Source organism: Neofelis nebulosa, chromosome 4 (assembly GCF_028018385.1).
Source record: "Neofelis nebulosa isolate mNeoNeb1 chromosome 4, mNeoNeb1.pri, whole genome shotgun sequence".
NCBI lineage: Eukaryota > Metazoa > Chordata > Mammalia > Carnivora > Felidae > Neofelis > Neofelis nebulosa.
Genome location: NC_080785.1, coordinates 4,941,155 through 4,962,479, shown reverse-complemented (window position 1 = coordinate 4,962,479; position 21,325 = coordinate 4,941,155). Strand labels below are relative to the sequence as shown.

Genomic DNA, 21,325 nt, shown 5'->3' with positions numbered 1-21,325 from the left:
GGCTCAGGTCATGGTCTCCCCGTTCCTGGGGTGGAGCCCCGAGTCAGACTCTGCGCTGACAGGGTGGAGCCTGCTTGGGACACACTCTCGCTCTCTCTCAAAATAAATAAATAAAACTCAGGGAAAAAATTTTTTTTAAATTATATAAAAACCCAAGCAGAATGCCACTCCATCTTGGACTCAGTCTAAGTCAGATGAAAACGCTCTGACTTTCCAGTTGTTGGTGTGATGGGCAGGTGTGCAGGCTCCTGTGGCTCCTTGTCCCCATCCCCTTTGCAGAAATAGCAGCTCTACAGAAACATTTTCCAAAGTCACAGCTTCCTAAAGGAGTTACATAGGAGAAATCAGAAATGCAGTTAAACCTTCCTAAACAAATTAAGTACTTAACTAAGTTCCAGAAAATGTGACACAAAGGTATGGACGTTCATTTTATTTAGGCTGCAATGTGTAGATTACTTATTTAGTTTTAAAACAAGTTTAATATACACTTTAATTAATACCAGCACTTGATTTTTCTTCAACAACCTAAGAACGGAATAGTGTAAGGTTTTACTGTACTAGTTTAAGAAATCCATTCTGGGGGCACCTGGGTGGCTCAGTCGGTTGAGCATCCGACTTTCGGTTTTGTCTCAGGTCATGATCTCACGGTCGTGGGACCGAGTCCTGCGTAGGGCTCCATGCTGATGGTGCAGAGCCTGCTTGGGATTCTCCCTCTCCTCTCTCTCTCAAAATAAGTAAATAAAGCATTAAAAAAAGAAAAGAAAGAAATCTATTCTGGAACAAAAAAATCCATTCTGTATAGAAACATTTATATTAATTCTCCCAGAGTTTTATACCCTATAATCAAATCATTTTAGCCCATTAAGACTTTTTCAATTTTGTTTAATATCCTGGAAAACACCATTTTGTGATACGTATCAACAAAACTCAATGCCACTTTCTCCAATAATAAAAACATGCTTTTTAAAACTGTTACTTTTTAAATTATGTGAAACTAAAGAAAACTGGTTGCTGGTTTTCAAATCCTCTGGTCTGGAGAAAAACAGTCTGTGCTTTACCACCCGCTGCCACGCCTTACAGAGATAGGGCCTGTAGTCCGCTTCGGCCGAGGAAGGCCCTTCGGTCCAGGCGGAGGCTTTCTGCATTAGGCTTTGTGTGGTTGCAAAAACAACTAAGCGATACTCGTGTGCAAGTTTCTCTAAGAATTGAGAACACTTCTTCAGAGCGGACTCCTGGGAGTTAGTGCTCTCCCCTCCGTTGGCGCGGTCTATCCAGTAAAAGGCGGACAGGCTATCCAAGATCAGAAGGCAGAGGGAAGGGTGGCCACAGACGGTGCTTTCTAGGGAGTGCAGGGTGAGGAGCAGGTGCGTGCTGCTGCCACAGCTGACCACAAAGAGCCTCCCGAGGCACCGCTTCACCGCGTCTTCAGACCCGCCGGACCCGCCGGACCCGCCGGACAGCCTGCGCTCCAGAATCGTAACAAGCCGGAGCATGTCAAAGCGGTAATCTGTATCAACAAACAAGACTTCTACTTCCAGCCCGCCTTCCGATTTTGGAAGCACACACCGCGCTGTCAAGTGATAAAGCATTTCTGTTTTTCCGGTTCCCTCTGGACCATGAAACTCAAGAATGTCACCTGTGTAAAATTTAAAAACGCCAGTCAAAAAAAAGGCAGCAGCACAAAAGGCTACAAGATGAAAATCTGCACCAATGTTTAAAAAGACGTTTACCGGAATGTGGAAGAAAATCTAAATCCACGTGCCCAAATGGATCCATATGAGCAAACACACATCAGTAAGGAAATTAATCATTACATTTCGCCTCTGAGAAAGCAGCTGGCTATTAATTAGCATCAAGGAAACGTGAAAACCAGAAAGACAAGGCTGACAGGCGCCGAAGGAGACCTCCTGGGCATGGGTCCCCATTCACGCGCCCTGGAATTGGTGACACCACGGAGTGAAGGATAAAGTGCCACAGACCGAGGGTCTTTCAAAAATCTATTATTCACGGGGCGCCTGGGTGGCGCCGTCGGTTAAGCGTCCGACTTCAGCCAGGTCACGATCTCGCGGTCCGTGAGTTCGAGCCCCGCGTCGGGCTCTGGGCTGATGGCTCGGAGCCCGGAGCCTGTTTCCGATTCTGTGTCTCCCTCTCTCTCTGCCCCTCCCCCGTTCATGCTCTGTCTCTCTCTGTCCCAAAAATAAATAAAAAAACGTTGAAAAAAAAAATTAAAAAAAAAAAATCTATTATTCACTATGGCACATGCCATTTCCGGTAGCTGATTACCCAATATCCGTGGGCTCCTCTCCCTTAAGCATAAAACCTCGGTTTACGGGGCGGAGAAAGGCAGCATGTCCAATTTAGAAACGACTTTTCTCAGCATCGCCGGCAAAGGGGTCAGCAGGTATTGCGGTTGTGGCCGCTGAGACCGAGTAGATTTCTGTTGGGTTCCTAAGTTCCGCTTGGCTCGTGCAGGTGCCTGCCACCTCTGCCCTGTTGCTCCCTCCGCTGGAGGCGAGGCAGTGAGGGTGAAGGGGGTACCCCGAGCTCGGCAGGCAGGAGGACAGGAGGTGCCCAAGGCCCTGAGGACAATACGGAGCCCACGCCAGCTACGCCGGGCCTGCCTCCATACCACTTGTGATGTGAGGACACGGAGTCTCCATCAGGTCACGTGTAGCTGGTTCAGTCCGGCATCACGGGAGAACAGTTCCCGCGTGCGGTTCTGTGCATGTGGAGCTAGAAGGGTCCACGGCCCTCAGGCCTAAATAGCCTCCCTCAACTGAAAACGCCCCTCCACATTCCCAAATGCCATCAGTTATTCTTTGCTATGTGAATTTCTTGAAACGGTATCCGCTGGCATGACATCTGCACTATAAATTATTTTCCTAGCATTCTGAATTGAGTAAACTACTCTGGACTTTAAAGACTCCAAATCTTTTTCTACATAGGTTCCAATAACTCTCTTTCAGTGAGGAAATTAAACACTCAGGGAAACGGTCCTGCCCTCCAGAGCTTTTCGAAATCCACTCTGAACAATGGCCTTCCAATTCTGGCTAGTTTGTTTCCGTGTAATTTACGGTTGAACCGCATAACTGGAAACACTGTGTTAAAAATGTAGATTCCTGGGGGCATCTGGGTGGTTCAGTCAGTTAAGCGTCCAACTTGGGCTTCCGTCATGATCTCGCGGTTTGTGAGTTTCAGCCCCGCATCGGGCTCTGTGCTGATGGCTCAGAGCCTGGAGCCTGCTTTGGATTCTGTGTCTCCCTCTCTCTCTGCCCCTCCCCTGCTCATGCTCTGTCTCTTTCTGTCAAAAATAAATAAACATTAAAAAAAAAAAAAAAGCTTAAATTGTAGTCAGAGGTGCCTGGGTGGCTCAATCTTTAAGCAGAACCTGGAGCCTGCTTTGGATTCTGGTCTCCCTCGCTCTCTGCCCCTCACCCGCTCATGCTCTATCTCTGTCTCTCACAGATGAATAAACATTAAAAAAATAAATAAATAAAATAAAAAGTAGATTCTTAAGCCCCAAGCAAACTACACAGTCTAAGAATCTGGTTACTTTATTTCCTATTATTACTACCAACTATTGTAAATTGGAACATTCACAAAAAGTGTGTAAAAAAATCTAGCATGTTACCAGTATACCATATTTAAGGTAGCATAAAACTTCAGCCAGTTTGTACTATAAACTTACATGCAACTTGCAATTCAAAATTTAAATTAAAAAGATTTCCCCTCACCCATCCACCCTGCCAAGATTCCAGACTCAAGGAACACAACTATTTTCACAATAACAATCGTTCACCAATGCTCTTGCTGAATGTTAACACAGTGACTAAAATCCTATTCAATACTGTCTCCTACTATATGACTTAGGAGCTAAGCTGAAATCCTGCCCTTACTCCCAAATAAAGCTTTTTACTGCCCTACATTACAGACAGAGAACAGACTACAGCCACTAGATGAAACATTAACACAGAATAGATATCAACGGTAGTGAAGGAACGTCGAGAACACAGTTAAGCAAGATTAACCCGAAACGGCTTGTAGGATACAACGAACCACACCACAGAGAAACACGGTGGGGAAACCAAGCACCAGACTGCGCTGAACCTTCCCTTGTCCTTTCCCCAGAAGAGAAGGCAGAAGAGGCCGCCCGACAGCCACCAACCTTTCTGCCGCACTTCACAGATAAAAAGGGACAATTCGTGATATTTCGTTTGATCCTAACAGCAATTCTGTGAGGTAAGAAAGCAAACTTTATAACCCTCCATCACCACAGTTATCATGCTATCTTAAGTTTTGACTATTTACGTCACCGTATTTCCTGTACGCTACTTTAAGGTTGGGACTTGTCTATTCTATCTCCAGCACAAAACACAGTACCTTTTGAATGCACTTCATCAGATTACTTTCTTTTGGAGAACTTCTTGAGAGACACCTAAAAAATGAAAATGGAAGTCCTGATCTGGTGAGGGTTAAAGGCCCAAATGTCAACCTTGGAAGATGGCATTTGGAAAGGAACCGAGTCTGGTAGGGAGACGCTGCTCACCAGAACCCGGCAGGTGTCAAGGCCCAGGCCCAAGGCTCGACACAAGAGACGAACACAGGAGACAAGCAAGAACAGGAACAGAGCGTCCAGTGCTAGTCCAGCCTCCTGCCGACTGTCCCTGGCCCAGGCACGGCTGCCACTCAGCCTCCTTCACTTATTCAGAAGGCAAGAGCAAGGCTAAGGTAGCGATTTACAGGTTCTTCTCAGAGACAGTCCTGGAAGCACCCACACAAGCAAAGCAGGGTTTTTAATTCACGCAATCACATAAATATCCTAACAGAATTCAGCTTTCAAAATGCTACGTTCACTAGGAGTCACAAAATAAAAAGGTCTTACAACCACTAGGATTTAAGATTTAAGACAGTAATAAGAGGCTGACATAACAATCTGAGTAAGCCACAGAGACACAGAGAACAAAAAGCTCTCTCTCCTTGTAGATGAGAGTGAACCAAAAGAAAAGAGGCCAAAAACCCAATTACTGGGATACATCCACAGTTAGAGGAGTTGGCATGAAGACATATAAAACAGAAAGTTAATAGAAAAATTAGGAGGAAAATGACACAGAGCACAAAAGGTTTCAAGAAAACCAAACAGTACTAAATCCTAGTAAATGCAGCACAAAAGTTCTAAAAGTAAAAAAATGGCAGAGGGGAGTTCAGGAACAGGTCACTGAACTGGTCCTGGACAATTACCTGACAGCAGTAAAGGTGTAGTTTGCAAAAGCACGTTTAATATAAACATTACATTATAAACCAAACTTCAAAACCAGACAGTTGCAAGACAGATAGAAGGGTGCTCCAGGAGTGCAGCAAGGACAAGGAATCAGGCTGCAGGAAGGCAGGGACATGCGAGGAATTAGGGGAAAAATACGACAGTTTACATTCATTTAAAAAGTAAAAATATTTGGGGCACATGGGTGGCCCAGTCGGTGAAGCGTCCGACTTCAGCACAGGTCGTGATCTCACAATCTGTGGGTTCGAGCCCCAGGTCAGGCTCTGTGCTGACAGCTCAGAGCCTGGAGCCCGCTTTGGATTCTGTGTCTCCCTCTCTCTCTCTGCCCCTTCCCTGCTCACGCTGTGTCTCTCAAAAATGAATAAACATTAAAAAAAATTTTTTTTTCTTTACAAAGTAAAAATATTCAGTAGCAGTTTCATGAGACCAGAGAGTCAAATGAAAACAGCGGAAGTTAAGAGAGAAAGGCAACATATTCCGAAGCAAAAGGGAAGAGACCCCGGGGCACTCAGTCAGTTAAGCATCCCTGACTTTGGCTCAGGTCTGATCTCACTGTTTGTGAGCTCGAGCCCTCCGTCAGGCTCAGAGCCTGGAGTCTGCTTCAGATTCTGTGTCTCCCTCTCTCTACCCCTCCCCTACTCACACTGTGTGTGTGTCTCTCTCTCTCTCTCAAAAATAAATAAACATTTAAAAAAATTTTTTTTAAAGGTGGGGGAAAGAGACCCCACAGGGGATAGGAATACAGGACACTGGCAGAGGGTAACTGTGAACTGTCTCTGCATAGTTCTGGAATTCTCAGAATAGAAAACCTTGCCAAATATTTTCTTGGACAGCAGCTGGTGCTCAGAAACCTCTTTCAGCAGAACTCAAAGGAGTAAGTCTTTGAGGACACTGACTTACATGGTTTAACAAGGTTTGCTAAATGCACACATTACTAGGAAATACAAGACGTGGAATACGGACTCCTTAGATCCTTGGTTCGGCATGACTGAAATGAGACAAAGCTTAAGGCGAAATCCTTGCTGAGGAGATTATTAACAGGTATATAAAAACACTCTTCTCCTTTTACAGATTAATAGCAAAGCAAATAAAAAGGTCATTTATAACAACTAAGGAAATAAAACTTGCAAAGTTGCAAATTACACAAATATTATCATTAAGGCTGTAGATTCCCTACAAATATATTTAATGATCAACTGATGTCAATTTCCCTGGTTTTATAAACATTTACTGTCTAATCACATCAAAAATAATATTCAAGCATTATCTTTTTTTTAACAATGCCAAACTTTTTTTTAATATTCATTTTTATTTTTGAGAGGGAAAGACGGAGAGATGGAGAGGGAGGGAGGGAGGGAAAGAGAGCGCACAAGTGGCGGAGAGGCAAAGAGAGAGGAGGACAGAGGATCCAAAGTGGGCTCTGTACTGACAGCAGAGAGCCCGACGTGGGGTTTGAACTCATAAACCATGAGATCATGACCTGAGCCGAAGTAAGATTCTTAACCAACTGCACCACGCAGGCACCCCTCATCATCCCCAGGTGCTCCCCAAAATTATGTTCTACACAGGGGACATAGCCCTTTTAGCTATATTTGAAGTCACTATCTCAAATATTCCTGAGAGCTGTTACGAAAGAAATCATAACCTTGTCCACTCCAAGTATTGGGAATGACAACTTGCAGTAAAAAACCCAAAAACCAAAAGCCCCCAAAACACATACACACACCAAAAAACATCTCTACCGTTTGGCACTTGACAAATTAAATGAAATCAGAAAATCTGGATGGTTTGGCCTTGATAGTTGCTCTCACAAATAGAACGCTGTAAAGGATCTCGGCAACAGATTGTGGGAGTGAGTTGATGAATCTAAAGATCCTTCAAAATAAGGATAAAAAAGAAAAGCCAAAGAAATACATCGTCTTGGTACCAATCTACTAATTGTATAACAAATATGTTGAATTTGCAGATTACAATCATTACAGTACTGAAGAGGTAATGAGTTGGTATATAGTACTAAGTTACTACAAAAAAACATTTAAAAATGTTTCCAACAGCATTGGAGATTTCTATAGTCCCTAAATCTCTTACTGCTTCGACTTGAGCTTCCCTGTACAGTTTCTGATAAACTACTGTTATTGATAAATAACCTTTATGATACCAGGCCTGCGTGTGCCAATGCTCCAGTGAGTGTTCATCTAACTAGTTTACAGCTATCACATCCATGGCGGTTTTAAGTAAGCTCTTCTGTCAGTGACTGAACATGATAGTGTTTCTAAAGTTTCTACAAACCTAGGGGCGCCTGCGTGGCTCAACTGGTTGAGCATCTGACTCTTAGTTGCAGCTCAGGTCACGATTCCAGGGTCATGGGATCGAGCCCCACATCGGGCTCTGCACCGGGTGTGGAGCCTGCTTAAGATTCTACCCTCTGCCCTTCTCCCCTGCTCACGCTCTCTAAAATAAAACAAAAATTTTTTTAATTGAAAAATTGAAAAAAAAAGTTTCTACAAATGTAATATTCAAATGTTAAGTGGTGCTGAGAACCCATGTTTTAATGTCAATTTCGTAAGGTCCAACTTAATAACATCTTTCCTGATAGAAGAGAAAGTCCCATTTTCTAACATGTTTGATCAAAATTTGTCTTTTATTATTGATAGTTTAGAAAACTGTTTGCTAACAGATCTGTTCTACAAGGAACAGTAAAGGGAGCCTTCTAGTCTGAACGAAAGGACAGTAGACAACTTGAATCCAAATGGATTAATTCAAAACACAGGTCAATGCACCTACATAGGTAAATATGAGAGACTGTATAAATGCTTTAGAATTGTAACTTATTTTCTCTTATCTAAGAAACAATTACATTAAGTAATAAATTTACTTATTTGTTATAATGCATTTTAATTTCTTTGCTGTAATAGTTTTTTAATTTATTGCAATAAGTAATTTTATTTTAATTAAATAACTTTAGATGTGTTTATGGACATACAATGTATAAATATGTAATTTATAACAGCACAAAGGAAGGGGAGGAAATGGAGCTATACATCAAAGTATTTATAAAATACTGAAATTAAGGTGGTATTAATTTAAATTAAATTATTTTAAATTAAGATATTAAGGATTAATGGTAATCCTCAGAGCAGCCATCAGGAAAATAACTCAAAAAAATAAAAGTAATTATTGGGAATAACAATGGTATGCTAGAAAATACTTTTTTTATTTTTAATTTTTTTCATGTTTATTTATTTTTGAGAGAGAGAGAGAGAGAGAGAGAAAGACAGAGGGCGAGCAGGGGAGGGGCAGAAAAAGAAGGAGACACAGAATCCGAAGCAGGGTCCAGGCTCCGAGCTGTCAGCACAGAACGGGACGCGGGGCTTGAACTCACAAACCGTGAGAGCATGACCTGAGCTGAAGTTGGACGCTTAACTGACTGAGCCACCCAGGTGCCCCTAGAAAATATTTAACACAAAAGAAGACAGTAAAGGTGGAAGAGAAGCAAAAAAGACACACTTTACCAAGTCACAAATAGACAATAAAAGGATAGAAAAAGATATACCATATAAACAGTTAACTAGTAGCTAATGTGGCTATACTATTATCAGACAAAACACACTAATAATTGTTATTAGAGACAAGCAGCATTTTTGTTTTCCATTGTGTTAAAAGACAGCATAAAACTTACCCTCTTAACCATTTTTTTAACGTTTATTTTTTTAGAGAGAGAGAGAGAGAGAGAGAGAGAGATCGAGTGGGGTAAGGACAGAGAGAGAGGGAGACACAGAATCTGAAGTAGGTTCCAGGCTCTGAGCTGTCCACACAGAGCCTGATGCTGGGCTCGAACCCACAAACCATGAGATCATGACCTGAACCAAAGTCAGATGCTTCACCGACTGAGTCACCCAGGCGACCGGAGCATCTCAACAGTTTTTAAGTGTTTCACATTGCTGTGAAACATCTCCAGAACTTTTCCATGGTGCAAAACTGAAACTACGTACCCATTAAACAACTCCCCTTTTCCTCCTTTCTCCCCAGCCCCCGGTAACTACCATTCTACTTTTTGTTTCTATGGATTTGCCTGCTTTAGATACCTCATAGATGTGAAGTCACGCAGCGTTTTTCTTTTTGCGATTGGTTTATTTGACTTAGCACGTCCTCCTGGTTTCTCCATGCAGTAGCATGTGACAGGATGTCCCTCCTTTTTCAGGCTGAATAATATTCTATGATTTGCACAGACTACATCGTGCTTCTCCGTTCACTGTCGGTGAGCACCTGGGTCTCTTCTACCTCTTAGCCACTGGGAACGGTATTGCTATGAACACAGGTGTGCAAATATCTTCGACGCTCGGCTTTCAATTCTCTTGGAGGTATACCCACAAGTGGAACTGGTGGATCGTATGGCAGTTCTATTTTTGATCTTTTGAGCAAACTCCATACCGTTTGCCACAGTGGTTGCACCATTTTACAATTTCATCAATGGTGCACAAGGGTTCTAATTTCTCCACATCCTCATCAACACTTATTTATTTACTTACTTACGTATTTACTTATTTATTTTTTACAGTAGCCACCCTAACGGGTGTGAGGTGACAAAGAACATTTTATAATGATAAATGAATCAATCCATCAATAGGGTATAATAACAAACATACAAGTGCCCAAGAGTACATGAAGCCCCCAAATATATGAAGCAACACTGAGAAATAAAGGCAGAAATAAACAGGTCAACAGTAATAGTTGGACACGTCAATACACACTTTCAATAATGGACAGAAAATTAGGCAGAAGATCAGCAAGGAAACAGGAGACTTAAACAGCACTAAAAACCAACCAGCACTCCACAACATCGTGAAAACAATCCAACTACAGCAGAGTATACACAAGTGCACATCTAACATTCTTCAAGATAAACCGAATTTCTTCTGCAATAAAACAAATCTCAAATCAATTAAAAAACTGAATCACAGAAGCGTGTTCTCCGATCAGAAAAGAATGAAAACAGAAATAAGTAACAAAAAAGCTGTAAATCTTCTTGACCTTGGATTAACCAATGACCTCCTAGCTATGGTACCAAAAGCATGAGCAAGAAAAGATAGAATAAATAAACTGGACTTCACCAAAATTAATAACTTTGTGCTTCAATGGACACCATCAAGATCAACTTTTTATATAAGTCAATAATAAAAACACAACCCATTGTTTTAATGGGCAAAAGATATGACATTTCTCCAAATTACACATACAAACTGCCAATTAGCACATGCAAAGAGGCTTAATGTCACTAGCTGTCAGGGAATGTAAATCAAAACCACAATGAGATATCATTTCATACTCACGAGCAAGGTTATAACTAAAAACACAGAGAATAATAACCTTTGTTTGCAGGATGTGGGAAAACTGGAACTATTCTAAACTTCACCACCGGTGGCAAGGAAAACGTGCAGCTGCTTTGGGAGACAGCCTGGCAGTTCCACAAAAAGTTGCCACGTGAACCTAACAATCCTTCTGGTAGGTATTATCCATGAGAACTGAAAACATATATCCACAGAAAAACCTGTACACAAATAATCACAGAAGCATTATGCATAACAGCAAAAAGCAGAAACAACCCAAATGTCCATCAGCTGATGAACAGATACACAAAATGTGGCATACCCCACACAACAGGATATTATTCAACAGTAAACAGTACTGACACATGCCACACTATGACACAACCTGGAAAGATGATGCCAAGTGACAGAGCCATTCACAAAAGGACACATACTGTATAATTCCATTATATGAAATATACAGAAAGGGCTAACCTAGAGTCCAAAAGTAGTCCAAAAATGTTGCCTAGGGCTGAGGGACATGGGAGGAGGTGGGCAGTGACTGCTCAATAGGCATGGGTTTCTTTCTGGGGTGATGAAAATAATCTAAAATCAAGTGTGGTCACAGGTACATAATTGAATACTAGAATACAACAAATCATTAAGTTCTACACTTAAACAGGTGAATTATAGCTCTACAAAGCTCGTACATTAAAAGAGAAAAACGACCCAAGCACAGAACCTTTTTTCTAAGTGTCCCTAGTATAGACGTGCTGTGGGAAGAGTGGGTACGTCTTTTCCCTTCTGTAGAAATATCACCAGACATTGGGGTACCTAAGGACTTTCCTGTGATTCTCAAAGTTCTAAAGAATTAAAAAATACAATAATAACAAAACTCCCACAAATAATGTGTGCCAGGATAAGAGAGCTCAATACTGATTCTCAAGATTTACCAAAGATGAGTCAAACTCCATCTCTGACACAGGTAACAAAGACTTGAAAGTGTTCTGTCGTGATCTAATTCTCACTTTTTAATTTTATGGTTTAATCCATATAGCCACTTGCTAGGGGTATGTACACACAAATGAATATATGTGGGGAAAATACACATTTTAGAAGACAATTTATGCCACTATTTTGGCTTGAGATTGTTTTTACCATGGACAGATGAATCTTCATCAGCAAATAGATACGGTTCTATTTCTTTCAAGGAACTTCTACCTTCAAGTCGGGCAAGGAGCTTGCAAAAGAAAAAAAAGAGAAAGAAAACTCATTATCTAAAAATATAAAATCCTAGAAATCTACATTATATAATTTTCCAAAAGTCTATTAAAAAACTCACTTAATTTTGAGGATTTAAAGGAAATTATGAAATAGCAAATACAGGGGCGCCTGGGTGGCTCAGTCGGTTAAGTGGCCGACTTTGGCTCAGGTCATGATCTCGCGGTCCGTGAGTTTGAGCCCTGCGTCGGGCTCTGTGCTGACAGCTCAGAGCCTGGAGCCTGTTTCGGATTCTGTGTCTCCCTCTCTCTGACCCTTCCTCCCGTTCATGCTCTGTCTCTCTCTGTCTCAAAAATAAATAAACGTTAAAAAATAAAAAAAAAAATAGCAAATACAATTTAGGAGAAAAATTGTGTTCATTTACTCAGAAAATAATTCATTTTTTAACTTTATTTATTTTGGGAAAGAGAGAGCGAGCGAGCATGCGTGCACAAGTAAGGGGCGGGGGTGGTGCGTGCGTGCACAAGTAAGGGAGAGACGGGGGAGACAGAAAATCCCAAGGAGGCTCAGGGCTCCATCCCAGGAACCGTGAGATCATGACTTGGGCCGAAATCAAGAGCTGGACGACTGGGCCACCCAGGTGCTCCGAAAACACTTCATTTTTTATGTACCAAATATCGGATGGTATAAAACGAGGCCCTGTCTTCGAAGGAGCCGCCAGTATAGTTTGGGATATAGGACCAACTGCTAACTGCCAAGTATTTACCTTTCTTATGTGTCATAATTTCCTTTCTCAGTAAACTTACCACACGTGTTAGATACCAGCTTTTAATGTGTCTGCCCAAGATACTGTCAATTCCTCATCTAGTGGAGGAGGGGGCAAAGGCGAAAGTGACAAAAAACGCACTTGAGGAGCTCCCGCCTGAATTCATTAGGTGAAGAGAGCTCGGGCGGTACCGAGCGCAAGTGCATCAGCCAGGGCGATAAGGAACACTCTGCTTGTAGGTGAACTGTCACAGATGTGGGACCGCTACAGCTTGTAGCTGGTAACATGAAACAGACAGGAGATTAATAAAGTCCTAAAGGAGCAAAAGTCAGATCACAGAAGGCCGCAGATGCCATGTGTAGGAGCCTGTTCTCTGGTTTTGAGACAAGAGCAAGGGATTTTAAGCTGCGAAGTGAGAAGCATTCTAGAACAGTTGGGACTTCAGAACCAGACCTGTTAGCCCCTTTCTCTGGGCCGGGGCCTTCTCATCAGGAAAGTGGTAACAGCTATCTCCCAGCCAAGGTTGTTGAGGAGTCAGGGTGTTAAAAAAAAAAAAAAAAAAAAAAGTGCTTGGCATAGAGGAAGCACCGTGTGGGTCCCGGCTATCATCATCTGCACTTCAAACAGATTATCCTGGTGGCTACAAGGGATGGATTTGAGAGTAAAACCAGCTCTGGAGAAGGCTGGGGTCTGTGACACTAATCTGGAGGAGGTGTGCCCACACCAAGCAGATAGGAAGACGGCAAGCAGAACTGTGACTGGGTTAAATGCCAAAGAGGGAAATGTAATCAAAGTGGATTCTCAAGTTTCTAAGGAATCAGCACAGATTTGACAAATCTTCCATACAACAAAAGACGAAAAAGAGCATATCACAAATGGGAACAAAAGCATTCACTCTTCACCAAGCAAAGGGTTCTCTATGTTAATTTAGCAACCACTTCCTGAGTTTCTCTTACATACCCTGCACCATAGCAGGTAAGATGCAGACTGCAGGGATGGAGAAGACAGCCTGGCCGCAGAGACTCTGCCGTCCAACCACTCACAGGAAAAACCCTCAAAACAAGCAACACTAGTTTTACATAAGAATGCCTTTGATGAGGCGGCAAAAAGTGTTATTTCCATTAAATCATGACCCCTGGGTACTTTAAAAATTATTGTGATGACAGGGGCGGCACACGAGCAGTAAAGAACTTAACCTTGATCAAAGAGAGGTCTGGCCTTTGCCTTTGGCTCCTGGGAGGTCATCCCTAAGCCTCTAGGAATATCCTTCCAGATAGAAGCGTCTTTACCTCGGGCCTTATGCCCCATCAGATAGTCTCAAAGTGTGACTTAGGGTGGGGCTTTGGGTCAACTTGACCTCTGGTATCAGAGGGGCTGGAGAGTGAGGTCAGCTGCTCGCCTGCATCTAGGGAGAGAGCCCCAGACCGTCACACATGTTGCTGGGAGGACTAGGCACTGGCCGCAAGCGCACGAGGAGAGGACAACCGGAGGGTGTGCATCAGGAATTCCCCTAGACTTTGATCCGTGACATCTCCCTGGGCTGCTTTCAAATCTGCACCCTTTCCCTGCAGTAATCCATAACCATGAATGTAACAGCTCTCAGTGAGTTCTGAGTCCTTCCAGCGAGCTGCTACACCTAAAGGTGGTCTTGGGGAACCCCAAACCTGCAAGTCGTGTCAGGGCGGGCGCAGTCTCAGGGGCCCGAGACTTTGCGGTCTGTGTCTACAGCGAAGGCCCAGCTTCACACACAGATAAAGGACTTCTGCTCCAAACTGAAATACAATCGTTTTTTTCTCTAGAAAAATCAATTACTTGTGTGGATTATTTGAGTTGGATGCTTTTTTCATAGACTACCCTTGTATTTGAAAGGAAGAAAAGACAAACTATACAGACTTCGGTACTTGGCAGACATTAGAAAGGAAGCCAGTCGCCTTAAGAAAGCTGACAGTATTTGTTGCCAATGATAAAATTTAAATTTTGGAAAACTTAGCCACCACCATGACCGTGACAGCTGGCTCCCCAACACTTATGGTCCTTTTTGGTGAAGTCACCAGTGTTTCAATGTGGTTGTTCAAACCATCATTCAACACATCAGTCCTTGAAAGGTCTGTGTAATCCACTGAAGCGGTTATTTCCAAATGACCAGGGCATGATGTCAAATCGTTTCTGGGTAAAAGATTGACTCCGAGTATAAGGCCAATCAATGGTTTTAATATGTGAAGAATTCCCTAATACGCATTTTCTATTCTATGTTGCAGTGAACTTTTAGGAAACTACTACTGGTCAAGTCTGGTACTTTTTGCATCAAAGAAGAAAATCCATAATTATCTGGAAAGACCTTCAAATACTCCTCCTTTTCCCAACTATGAACCTGTGAGAGGCCAGTCATCATGTACTTTAACCAAACACACAGTAATAGACTGGATGCAGAAGAGATGAAAATCCGTTTAACTTCCATTAAGCCAGACATTAAAGAGATTTACAGACACATAAAATACCGTCACTCCTCACCACATTTCAGGCTCCTTGCTGACAGCAGAGACAGACTCAGGACTTGAACTCATGAACCGTGAGATCATGACCTGGGTGGAAGTCAGACACGTTAACTGACGGAGCGACCCAGGCACCCCGATCCTCGGTGATCTTTAAATGTGCAATGCACTCCTAAAACCAAAAAGTACGAGAACCACTGAGTTAGAAAACAGAGAGTCCTGCCTGAAGAGTAAGACCGAAATGGGGCAACTGGGTGGCTCAGTGGGTTAAGCATCCGACTTCGGCTCAGATCACGATCTCGCGGTTCTTGAGTCGGAGCCCTGCATAGGGCTCTGTGCTCACAGCTCAGAGCCTGGAACCTGCTTGGGATTCTGTGTCTCCCTCTGTCTCTCTGTCCCTGCCCTGCTCACGCTTTCTCTCAAGAATAAACATAAAAAAAAAAAAAAATAGAATAAGAGAAACTTTCGTGGACAATATGGAACACATAAAGCAACTGTATGTATGCAAATGACTAACATGCTCATCAGAACGATGAACTTAGGGAGTTATGCAGAGAATATTTACTTATTATCATTGCTTACAATATTTCAGAGTTGTCCCCTCCGAGAGTTCCTTGTAAGAAAGTCTCCAAGAAAGCTTTACATTGGCGTGACTCATGGACAAAGAGGTATCACCCCTCTCACCAAATCGGCTACATTAGCCAGTTTGCATCTGACTTCCACTCTTATTAAAAAATCAAATTCATTTTTTCGGGGCGCCTGGGTGGCTCAGTCGGTTAAGTGGCCGACTCCAGCTCAGGTCATGATCTCACCGGTTTGTGAGTTCAAGCCCCGCCTCGGGCTCTTTGCTGCTCAATCGGGAGCCCGGAGCCTGCTTCTGATTGTCTCCCGTTCTCTCTGCCCCTCCCCCACGCTCGCGCGCGTGCTCTCTCTCTGAAAAATAGACATTAAAAAATTTTTTTAAATCACATTCATTTTCAAAGATGAAAACTTTCCACTATCGAAAATATTCAAAATAATGTTTTACAATGCCAAAGCAGAGTATAGGGAAATTACCTCTCAGAACTTAGAAATAGATTTACCCTTATAAATACAATACAAATACAAATAATATTAACAATTTATAGAAGCTATTTTATGGGACGAGACATCATCCAAACCTAGGCAGGAAACACCCTACAAACTGACATAAATCCATTATAAAATCAACATTAACGATGTCCAGAGTTAAGGAGTTAGAAAGAAGCAAGGTACTCAGAAGGGCAAAAAAGAGTATAAGTGTCCAGGGAACACAAGTAGGTTCTGCTAGAAATGACAGTTCAATCCTTTCAGGGAAGATTAACACACTGGGCAATCAGAGTGTGGTGACGGGAGCCATGAAGATAATTCAACTATTTCTCTTGATTCCCTCAGCAATCTTACTGAGGCCTAATTTCCTATTTGGGAAAGAATGCACGGTGGACACAACAATTTGAATCTATCTGGCAGTTTGACTAATATTGTTAATTGACAGATTTGACATTTGGTTTGTAAATCAATATACGCCAGGTTTTATTATCATAACAATAGTTAACCAATAATAGCTACTATCTGTGCTTACTGTGGTATCAGTAGTACATAATTTATATACATTATCTCTTTTGTTACATTAACTGTTTGTTATCATTCTATTTTTCAGATGAGAAAACTGGTATTTGCCAGAGCCAAGATTTAAGAGTCTTTTTGGCTCCCAAAGCCTGGAATTGTGTGCTACAGCGCCTCAGAGTCAGTATCGCGGAGTCTAATAAAATCTGAGTACAGAGATGAAATACTTTTCGGACCTACTAGGCAGATCAAACCAGTCGGAGACCCCGTCTAGGCAATCACCTGGCCTCTTTAAGCCATCTCTGTCCCTACTCCCTCCGACGCTAACAAGGAGCCCTAAATGCTTTCAACGGCAGCATTATTACCACAACAAGTGTCGAGGCTTCTAGGGGCACAGTACTCAATTGTACCCATTGGTAAACATCTCAGCCAAGTCAAGTGTGTCCCAGGAACTGAGTAAGGTGCTGGGGACACATAGCCGTAGCAGACACAGTTCCTGTCTTCAAAGAACTTAATAGGAGACAATCAAAAGGTTACAAAAGTGCCATAAAGTACTGTAGGTGCTACAAGAGAAATGCAGGGGGCCGCGAAGGTGTTTGAACCAGACTGACCAGCCATCTTGGAGAAATCACCCTGAGGACCAGTCAGCGACCTGGAACCTCCCGGGGCACAGCACCCTCCCAACATTCTTTCCTTTTGTTTAACCACACCCTTAAGTACACCCTTGGGGCATAACTTCCTCCATTTGCCCTGGAGATCTAGAACACATACATTAAACATTCTCCTCTTGGGTGGTCCCTCAGCAGGACTCCCAACCTCTAGGGCTAGAAAAGCAAGTCTTAAGGGAGGTGACTTTGCCGGAGATTCACTCCTCTTGTGCCTGAGAAGGGCGTCGTCAGTAAGTCCCCTAAACAAGCCATTTCACAACAAGCTGGACTTGTCAGCCTTTTTCTTCAGTCTTCTGGCCAGTTTTCTTGTGTGGGAGGCAACTTTAATGTTGAATGAGAGATTTATTTATAGTTCTCTTAAATGCAAAATGTACATTGATACAGAAATTTTTTTTTTTTGTCTTTCTGCATGGAATGTCCTTGCCCTATTCTCCCAATTAAATTTCTAAAGCCTAGACTACTGAACAGGCAAAAATAATACACATTCTTCAAGGCTGCTTCCTTCTATGAAGTATTACCAGCCTGTCTTCCCTCATCTGGATATAAAAGCTCAAGAGGAAAAGAATCTATTTTGGCTGACCACGTAGTCCAAATGCTTTATGTTTGGCAGAAACTCAGTAGTTGCCTATTAAATTAAAAGTGAAAAAGGTATAGGTGGGCAGGCTTGGGAAGGACGGAGTGTAAATAACCTCAAACTATTTTCTTTTAATTGTTTCATGTTTATTTTTAAAGACACAGAGAGAACACGAGAGCACATGCTGGAAGGCCGGAGAGAGAGAGGGAGAGAGAATCCTAAGCCCAGTGAAGCCCTACGTGGGGCTTCTGAGATCATGACCTGAGCCAAAGAAATCTAGAGTCAGATGCTTAACTGACTGAGACACCCAAGGCGCCCCGTAAGCCTCATAAACTATTTCCATTTTTGTATTAGGACTGTCTATAAACTTCTACCAAAGTCCTTGAGTATTCTATGCCTATCATCAAAGCTCTTCATACTAACCAAAGTCCGTTTCAGACACACTCATCAGAACCTAGAATCTTCAATACCTGGTAAAGCAGAATACCTACCATATAGATGTTTTTATTTTATTTCTTTAAAGTTTTTATTTATTTTAGAGAGAAAGAGAGCGAGAGAGCGAGCAGGGAGGGGCAGAGAGGGAGGGACAGTGAGAGAATCCCAAGCAGGCTCTGCACTGTCAGCGCAGGGCCCAATGCGGGGCTCAAACTCACGAGCCGTGAGATCATGATCTGAGCTGAAACTAAGAGCTGGATGCTTAACCAACTGAGTCACCCAGGTGCCCCCCATACAGATGTATTTAAAGAGCAGAAAGAATTGGGGTGCCTGGGTGCCTCAGTTGGCTGAGTGGGTTTGGCTCCTTCAGGTCATGACCTCACGGTTCCCGACTTCGAGCCCAGCATCAGGCTCTGTGCTAACAGCTCAGAGCCTGGAACCTGCTTCGAATTCTGTCTCCCTCTCTGACTGTTCCTTGCTTGCACTCTTATCTCTCTCTTTAAAATAAACAAACATTAAAAAAATAATAAAGAGCTGAAAGAACAACTTAAGATCAAAGTAACCAGAAATGAATGAGATTAAGGTAAATCCATACATGTAAGAAGCATTTGGATAAAGGCTCATTTCCCCTGACCTTTTGTAATTAAATGTCTGCAGTAGGGTTTGAAACCAGTTAAGTATAAAAGGCTACCTAAAGGGCGCCTGGGTGGCTCAGTCAGTCAGTCGGTGGCTCAGTCCGACTCGATTTTGGCTCAGGTCATGATTTCACAGTTTGAGATCGAGCCCCACGTTGGGCTCCGTGCTGACAACGTGGAGCCTGCCTGGGATTCTCTCATTCTCTCATTCTCTCATCTCTCTCTCTCTCTCTCTCTCTCTCTCTCTCTCTCTCTCCTTCCCCGCTCGTGTGCGCGCTCTCTCAAAGTAAATCAATAAACATCTTAAACAAAAAAATAAATGAATGAATAAATAAAATTTTAAAGTAGTGCTTCAGTTTCTTGGGATGGCTTGTGACTTCAGAGATCTTCCTCAACACAACGCCTGTGAGTAGAATCCATAAAGCACCACAGACTAAAGTGCAAAGGGAGAAAACAGTGCTCAAATAAATTAAGCACTGGCCACAGAGTGCCTAAAAACGCTTAAAGGAAAAGAGGCTCACTTAGCTGGTGTTGTGAACAAAAAGGAAAAAGAATCAAGTAGCACCTGCTGCCTAGCTCCCGACTCTCCCCTCTACCCCTTCCTACTCCACAAAGTAACAGGTGCCAGGCAACCTGGCTCACGACCTCCATACAGACATGGCAGGCCTCCCATTTTTTGGATACTAGGCTTGTTCTCATGGCAAAAGTCATCTGAGTTCAACCCTGGTTTCAAGTGATCATTTAAAAATAAGTAAAGTTTGGGGGCACCTGGGTGGCTCGGTCAGTTAAGCGTCTGACTCTTGATTGTGGTTCAGGTCATGATCTCAGTTCCTGAGATGGAACCCCATTTCGGGCTCTGTGCTGGCAGCACGGCGTCTGCTTGGGAGTCTCTCTCTTCCTGCCCCTCCTCTGCTCAGGCTTGCTGTCTCTCTCTCTCTCTCTCTCTCTCAAATAGATAACATTTTTAAAAAATAGGCTGTAACAGTAGTGGTTCTTATACAAGCAGCGGCTCCACTCTTACGCAGCGGGGATCAGCAAAGTAGGGCCCAGCAGGCCAACCCGAAAGTTTACAAGTAAGTTTTATTGGAACACAGCCAAGCAAATTTGCGTACGTCTCCATGGAAACCTTCACATTAGAACTGCAGGGCGGAGTAGTTGCGACAGCGAACCCCCACTGGCCTGCAAAGCCTAAATACTATGGGGCCCTTCACCTGAGGGTACTGCTTCTCCCCCTAACCTGTGATCCACCTGTCTCCGTCTCAGGGCTTCCTTTCCAACCCTGTTCTCCCGCAGCAGCGATACAACTACACGCCACTACCCGCAGTCCCCCCAAATGAGCCGTGCGCTTGCTTAACTTAACGCACTACCCACGTCACAGCTACTCTCTGCTTTGAATGCCACCCCCTCTTGCCAAACCAACTTCACATGGTTCATAAAACCCCAGTCATCTCCTCCTCCTGGGACTGGTCTTCCGCGATGCCTGCCCTTCTATTAGCACGCTTTACTGCACATACTGCAATTGTTGTTGTTGTTGTTGTTGTTTTTTAAGTCGGCCTCTCTCGCTAGTTCAACGGCAGAAGTGGTTTCTTTTGTTTCTTACTCGGATGCCCTGACCAGCGGTTGACACACAGTAAGCACCTGATACTTCTCGGTGCAATTCCTGAGGCCATTCTTGCAGGGCATCAAATGGCTGGCGCGGGTGCGGAGGTACTCAGGCTGGAACTGCAAAACGGGGCAGCGAGGGATGGAAGCCAGAGGCCTCTAGACGCAGAGACTAGGGGGCGAGGTGAAGCAACCTCCAGAAAAAGCCGCCTGTCCTAGAGAAACGTCCGTAACTGCTCCAGGCGGCCAGCCCTCCTAGCCTCCCCCGCCCGGCTCGCCACCTCCAAGCGCGGCGAACGTGCGACAGGTGCGGACCGTCAAGCTGCCGGGCGGAGACCAAGCATTCACACCTATCCGTGCACGCGGGGCGGGGATGTCCTCCTCCGGGTCCGCTCGCGGGACTCCCAGGCCCTGGGGCCCGGCTCCAAGGGCAAGGGTGGGCGGGGGCGGCCCCAGGGCCGGAGTCTAGCGCGGCTCTCCCTCCCCGCCACCCCCACCCCGGGCCAGGACGCCCGCGCCGCCTCCCTCGCCCGCCCGCGGCCCTGGTTCACGGCTCTCTCGTTTCCCATCCCGGTGCCTCTCACCTGCGTCCCAGACTCAGCCCTGTGGAAGTCGCTACACATCGCCCCGAAAGCTCTGCGCACCCGACACTCAACTTTCGCGCCACCAGCGCCATTTACCGCGAGTCCCTGCGGCCCCGCAGCCAGTCAGACGCGCTGACCCGCTGACCCGGGCGCGGGCATGCGCACTGCACCCGCCCTCCA

At 43.9% G+C, this 21,325-nt stretch overlaps 1 protein-coding gene across 1 annotated transcript; it reads right to left on the bottom strand.

Moving 5' to 3' along the window:
- Positions 1 to 415: 415 nt before the first annotated feature.
- On the bottom strand, positions 416 to 21,310 carry XRCC2 (X-ray repair cross complementing 2). Its single transcript, XM_058723714.1, has 3 exons — positions 21,146 to 21,310; positions 11,743 to 11,824; positions 416 to 1,636 (listed from the first exon to the last, which is right to left on the bottom strand). Exons 1-3 carry the CDS (start codon positions 21,182 to 21,184, stop codon positions 918 to 920), a joined length of 840 nt encoding a protein of 279 aa, XP_058579697.1. The 5' UTR covers positions 21,185 to 21,310; the 3' UTR covers positions 416 to 917.
- Positions 21,311 to 21,325: the final 15 nt, after the last annotated feature.

What these genes read in the sequence shown, in the direction of transcription:
- XRCC2 (XM_058723714.1), bottom strand. Translation starts at nt 21,184, where the DNA reads ATGTGTAGCGACTTCCACAGGGCTGAGTCTGGGACGCAG. An exon ending in GGGCTGAGTCTGGGACGCAG is followed by an intron (nt 11,825 to 21,145) that starts GTGAGAGGCACC and finishes TTCTTTTGCAAG; the next exon opens with CTCCTTGCCCGACTTGAAGG. An exon ending in TGAAGATTCATCTGTCCATG is followed by an intron (nt 1,637 to 11,742) that starts GTAAAAACAATC and finishes AATTTTACACAG; the next exon opens with GTGACATTCTTGAGTTTCAT.